This window comes from Gorilla gorilla, chromosome 20 (genome assembly GCF_029281585.2).
Source record: "Gorilla gorilla gorilla isolate KB3781 chromosome 20, NHGRI_mGorGor1-v2.1_pri, whole genome shotgun sequence".
Lineage (NCBI taxonomy): Eukaryota > Metazoa > Chordata > Mammalia > Primates > Hominidae > Gorilla > Gorilla gorilla.
Window position 1 is genome coordinate 52321397 of NC_073244.2, and position 6543 is coordinate 52327939.

General features: G+C 56.0%; 1 protein-coding gene across 3 annotated transcripts in view; it reads left to right on the plus strand.

Annotated features, from left to right (window-relative positions):
• SPTBN4 (spectrin beta, non-erythrocytic 4) overlaps positions 1-6543 on the plus strand; it is a 105126-nt gene that overhangs the window by 97190 nt on the left and 1393 nt on the right. For all 3 annotated transcript variants that reach the window (XM_055369439.2, XM_055369440.2, XM_031004511.3), the window contains 5 exons: positions 2-621; positions 1991-2060; positions 2708-3000; positions 4296-4469; positions 4615-4657. In XM_055369439.2, coding sequence (XP_055225414.1) covers positions 2-621; positions 1991-2060; positions 2708-3000; positions 4296-4469; positions 4615-4657 — 1200 coding nt within the window. The remainder of the gene's footprint in view (position 1; positions 622-1990; positions 2061-2707; positions 3001-4295; positions 4470-4614; positions 4658-6543) is intronic.

A 6543-nucleotide genomic window follows, 5' to 3' on the forward strand; every position in this document is an offset into this window, starting at 1 on the left:
GATCGAGAAAATCAAAGCGGAACAGAGCAAGCAGCCGCCTACCCCACTGCTGGGGCGCAAGTTCTTTGGGGACCCCACGGAACTGGCGGCCAAGGCGGCGCCCCTGCTGCGGCCAGGGGGCTATGAAAGGGGCTTGGAGCCCCTGGCCCGCCGAGCCTCGGACACGCTCTCGGCCGAGGTGCGGACTCGGGTGGGGTATGTGCGCCAGGAGCTCAAGCCCGAGCGCCTCCAGCCGCGCATTGACCGGCTGCCGGAGATCCCGGGGAGGGTGGAGCCCGCGGCCCTGCCGGCCGCACCGGAGGACGCGGCGGAGACCCCCGCGACCCCCGCGGCGGCGGAGCAGGTCCGGCCACGACCGGAGCGCCAGGAGTCAGCTGATCGCGCGGAGGAGCTGCCCAGGAGGCGGCGGCCCGAGCGGCAAGAGTCAGTCGATCAATCCGAGGAGGCTGCGCGGAGGCGGCGGCCGGAGCGGCAGGAGTCAGCGGAGCACGAGGCGGCACACAGCCTTACCCTGGGCCGCTACGAGCAGATGGAGCGGCGGCGCGAGCGGCGTGAGCGGCGCTTGGAGCGGCAGGAGTCCAGCGAACAGGAGATGCCCATCAGAGGAGACCTGGTCAAGGGGTGAGGTGCCTGCCTTATGACCAGAAAGTGAGGGGAGGGGAAAGCGGAGAGCTCCTAGAACCCCTCAGGCCCAGTGAAAGGGCTTCAGGGCTCAGAACTTCCCAAAGAAGGAGATATCGCCGTGGTACCCATTTTGCAGAGGTGTAAACTGAAGCTGCAAGATAATCGATGTGCCCATTATTACACAGAAAGGGGAGCCCTTCCTGTTGAAAGAAAAGGCAGACTGCCTTTCTCCAGACGTAGGTTCTCTGCCCCTGGGTTGTGACTCCTGCATCAAGTCTCCCGGGTGCCCCGAGGCAGGGATTTTGTCCTCTCTGTGCCTCAGTTTGCCCACTGGGCTAATGGTGGAACCCTCACCTCCTTGATTGGAGAGGAGACCCTTTATCACAATTCTCTCAGCAGCCTTATGACGTGGGGACTGTTGTCTTCTCCATTGTATGACTAGGGCAACTGAGGCACAAAAAAGGCAAGTCACTCAGCTTAAACGAACCAGGACTTTCAGAATCCAGAGTTGGCCAGTGTGTGTTGTGCAGATCTGTCCAGTCAGCTGTGTGTGTCTCCAGAAAGAGGCCTTTGGTCAGGAGACAATGACTTCTTGATTCTTTTTAAATTTCACATTTCATGAACATTTGCTGAGTGCCCACTCTGCCTGGCATGTCCTGAGTCGAGCGGTGACCGAACCAGTCCCATCCCTGACTTTAGAGACTCACAGTCCATTGGGAAAAACAGGCTTGTCATCAATGATGACCCAGAATTATCTGGGCTTGAATGGGGGCGATAGGGGGACTGGAGAGTCAGGGGTGGGTGGAGAAAGGCAACGTTTGCAAGTTGTTCTTTGTGCTGCTTAAAATTCAAAGGGGCATCTGGGCGCGGTGGCTCACGCCTGTAATCTCAGCACTTTGGGAGGCTGAGGCGGGCGGATCACTTGAGGTCAGAAGTTCGAGACCAACCTGGCCAATATAGCAAAACCCTGTCTCTACTAAAAATGCAAAAATTAGCCGGCATGGTGGCGCACGCCTGTAGTACCAGCCACTTGGGAGGCTGAGGCAGGGGAATCGCTTCAACATAGGAGGCAGAGGTTGCAGTGAGCCGCGATCATGCACCACTACACTCCAGCCTGGGCAACAGAGCAAGACTCCGTCTCAAAAAAAAAAAAAATTCAAAGGGGCGAGAGGTTTGGTCTTCCATTCAGCAGACACATCGCAAACACCTGTGGTACCTAAGGCGAGCATCTGAGAGAAACAGCTGCAAAAGTGGGCAGGGGCCTGGCACTTCCAGCTAAGAAGTGGAGGCTCCTGTGCCCAGCCAGATAGGTCCGTGGGAGAAGGAACCCTGGTTTCATTGGGTCTTTCTGTCCCCCATTCCCCAGGAAGGCCACCCTGGCTGACATTGTGGAACAGCTGCAGGAGAAAGAGGCAGGCCCAGGGCTGCCTGCTGGGGTAAGTTGAGCCTCGGATGGGTGGGGATACGAGGACCCCTTTTTCAGAGCAGGAGGCAGGATCTCAGAAACAGCCAGTGCCTAGCCCTGGCAGGACCCATTCCCTACCTGGACCCTGCAGAGACAGCATGGACTCTCAGGGTCCCCAGAATCTGAAAATGTCCCCCTTAGAAAGACGGGGCACCTACCTAAGAGACCCCTACTCCCCCTGCACAGACACACACACACACACACACAGACACACACACACACACAGACTCTTCCCACATCTGTCCTGGACTCCGTATTTCTTCAGCCCAGTGGGGTCCCAAATTTCTTCATAGCCTCATACACACACACACAGAAGGAAGCCCCAGATTCCTCCTGCAGACAGCGGGGACACGCCCTGGTTGCACCCCCACCTCCAGAGATCTGGCTGCCTCTTCCCACCACCGAGAGGGATTCCAAACCAATGAGTCCTAACAGACTCACTCCCAAGACCAATGGGGCCCTAAGAATTGGGCCTCCAACCCTGAGTTCCTCCCATACTCGCCTCCGAGACAAATGGCCCTGTAGACAGATGGGACCCCAGACCCATGACTCCCCCAAACAGATGACCCCCACACCCTCTCCATGGACAGCACCCCTCTTCCCCCTCCCTTCACACAGCCGTCGCTGCCTCAGCCACGCGAGCTTCCCCCAGGTCGCCTGCCCAACGGGCTTGAGCTGCCCGAGCGGACACCTCGGCCGGACCGGCCCCGGGCGCGGGACCGGCCCAAGCCGCGACGGCGGCCGCGGCCCAGAGAGGGTGGTGAGGGCGGGGGAAGCCGGCGCTCGCGCTCCGCCCCGGCCCAGGGCGGCTCCGCCCCCGCGCCTCCGCCACCGCCCACTCACACAGTGCAGCACGAGGGCTTCCTACTGCGCAAGCGCGAGCTCGACGCTAACCGCAAGTCGTCCAACCGGTGAGCGTGTGGGCGGGGCTTTGGAAGGTGGGTCTCAGGCTCAGGGTGACCATTTCGTGGAGCGGTGGGACTGAGGAGGGGGTGTGGCTCAACTTCAGGCCCTCAAGCAGGTGGGGGTAGTAGGTGGGGCCAGCGGGGGAGGGGGTGGTGGTGGCTTAAATCAAGAAAGCCAACCAATGAGCAGGAGGGGGTTTGGTTAACCTCAGGCCCTCCAACCCGTGGGGGTAGTAGGTGGGGCCAGATGAGGGGTGGGGCTCAACTTTGATGATTCCAACCAATGAACAGGAAGGGGTAGGACCTAAGGTTAGTGCATCTAATGGATGATGAGTAGAGCTTAGGTGGGAACAGAAGGAAAATGTTCTGAAAGTGAATAAATTGGAACCTAACCTCTTAGCAACCAACCCAGGAGTTGACTAGCTAAATAGCAAAGAGGGAGGCATCTAGTTGAGAAGGTTTCAATGGCTTGCCGTGGAGCTTGGAGAGGTCACTCAACCAATGAGTGGGGTGGGTCTACCCTTGAAGTTTCAAATTGGGGGAGGGTCCGAAAACGGGCAGAGCCCAAACTAATGGGGGTGGGGGTTGGGAAGGGGGAGTCATCTCTTACAGGTTTCCAAATGAGGGTCTAGCCATGATGTGCCTGCTCTTGGGGAGTCCAGCTCCTGCTTGTCCACCCTCTTTTTGTCCAACTGAGAGGCAGAATCTGGGGACAAGTGGAGCCAAAAAGGGGTATCACCGGCCAGTAATGGAGTGAGGGCTAGTCCCAAGATATGAAGTGGGCAGGACAGATTCAGATTTTGCTAGTGGAATCTGTAGGTGGTCTTTCTTCCTCGTACCTAATGCCAAGGTAGGAATAAACAAGGGCACCTAGTATGTCTTGCTTTCGGAGGGATTCCTCCAGGATCGAGGCTTTGGATGACTGGAGAGACAGGAATTCTTTCTTCCAGACAGTAGACCAATAGACTTTCCTTGAGAAAGCTCCATGAGTGGGGAGGATTGAGTGGAGCAAAGGCTTATGGAGGAGACAGCTTAAGTCTTACCTTCAGGAAATTCAGTATGGGAGGGGATAAGGAAGGGAAATCTCAGCCTGGGCAAAGGCTTGATACTGAGAGACTTAGATGCTCCCCTCAGGGCAGCAAGCCTTAAGGAAGAGCATTTTAGGCCCAACTAGGGCGCAACGAGGGCGCAAAGGTCCAGAGGTAGGAAGGCTCAGACATATTCAGCCCTTGAGGATGTTAATGAAGAGTTATCAGGCAGAGTGCTGCGGCTCTGCCTTGAGCCCCATCTTGTCGCTCCAGGTCGTGGGTGAGCCTGTACTGTGTGCTTAGTAAGGGGGAACTGGGCTTCTACAAGGACTCCAAGGGCCCGGCATCCGGGAGCACACACGGTGGGGAACCGCTGCTCAGCCTGCACAAGGCCACCAGCGAGGTGGCTAGTGACTACAAGAAAAAGAAGCATGTCTTCAAGCTCCAGTAAGCCCCCCAATGGGCAGGAGGGAGGGATCCAAGGCTCAGCTTCAACTCCCAGTGGGACCCTGGCTTCCCTGGGGGACACTTGGTGGGCAGGTGGGCTGGGCCCCTTCCCCAGATCTCTCAAGTCCTGTGTCCCTTCCTGCAGGACCCAGGATGGCAGTGAGTTTTTGCTCCAGGCAAAAGATGAGGTGAGATCTGGTCCTTTCCTCCCTCTGTGTGGACCTCAGTAATGATCTGGCTGTCTGGCTCCTGACCCAGAGTGATGGGGCTGTGAGAAAGGACACTTACAGGCCAGAGTTATCAGGGCTGTAATGGGAAAGCCCACAGGCACTGAGAGCCCAAAGGAGGTTCCTAACCCAGTGGGGAGTGGGAAGGGCTTCAGGGAGGGCTGCCTGCAGATCCTGATGACAAAGTCCAACATCTTTGCCGTGGTCACTCAGGTGAGACTGGAATAGGAGGGAGTTCGCTTTAAAAAGGGGTGATTTGGCCAGGCGCGGTGGCTCACGCTTGTAATCCCAGTACTTTGGGAGGCAAAGACGGGCAGATCACCTGAGGTCAGGAGTTTGAGACCAGCCTGGCCAACATGGTGAAACCCCGTCTCTACTAAAAAATACAAAAATTAACTAGGCATGGTGGCAGGTGCCTTAATCCCAGCTACTTGGGAGGCAGAGGCAGGAGAATCGTTTGAACCTGGAAGGCGGAGGTTGCAGTGAGCCGAGATGGAGCCATTGCACTCAAGCCTGGGGGACAACAGCAAGACTTCTTTCGAAAATAAAATAAAAATAAAAAGGGTGATTCAGAGGGACGGTGGGGGTCTAAAAAAAGGAGTGATTCAGGTTGGGCACCATGGCTCACGCCTGTAATCCCAGCACTTCGGGAGGCCGAGGCGGGCAGATCACAAGGTCAGGAGATCGAGACCATCCTGGCTGACACGGTGAAACCCCGTCTCTACTAAAAATACAAAAAATTAGCTGGGCATGGTGGCGGGCGCCTGTAGTCCCAGCTACTTGGGAGGCTGAGGCAGAAGAATGGCTTGAACCCGGGAGGCGGAGCTTGCAGTGAGCTGAGATTGCGCCACTGCACTCCAGCCTGAGCGACAGAGCGAGACTCCATCTCAAAACCAAACAAACAAACAAAACAAAACAAAACAAAAAAAGATTCGTTTGGCTACCTGTGGGGGTAGCCCAGGCCGCGGCCAGGGCAGGGACCCAAATGGGAGAGCGCATGGCTGGGCCACACAGGCCTGTGGGGAGAGGAGGAAGAGGAGTCTGAGAGAGGCAAGCATAGAGGTGGTTTGAAGAGATGTTGAGAGTAATAACTAACACTTGTTATCTCATTCAGTCTTCACAAGATGCAATGAGGAAGTGGGCTTTTTTTTTTTTTTTTTGAGACAGAGTTTCTCTCTTGTCGCCCAGGCTGGAGTGCAATGGCACAATCTCAGCTCACTGCAACCTCCACTTCCCAGGTTCAAGCGATTCTCCTGCCTCAGCCACCTGGGTGGCTGGGATTACAGGCTTGCACCACCATGCCCGGCTAATTTTTGTATTTTTAGTAGAGACGGGGTTTCTCCATGTTGGTCAGGCTGGTCTCAAACTCCTGACCTCAGGTGATCCACCTGCCTCAGCCTCCCAAAGTGCTGGGATTACAGGCATGAGCCACCACACCCAGCCAGAAGTAGGCCTTTACCCACTACATGCCTTCTTTTACTTATCTGCACAATGAAGATTAAAAATAGTTTCTTGGCCTGGCATGGTGCCTCACACCTGTAATTCCAGCACTTTGGGAGGCTGAGGTGGGCAGATCATTTGAGGTCAGGAGTTCGAGACCAGTGTGGCCAACGTGGCGAAACCCCATCTCTATTAAAAATACAAAAAGTAGCCAGGCATGGTGGCGCGTGCCTGTAGTCCCAGATACTCGGGAGACTGAGGCACAAGAATCTCTTGAACCTGGGAGATGGAGGTTGCAGTGAGCTGACATCAAGCCATTGCACTCCAGCCTGGGGGACAGAGCAAGACTCTGTCTCAAAAAAAAAAAAAAGTCTCTTATCATAGGGTTACTGTGAGAATTAAATTGC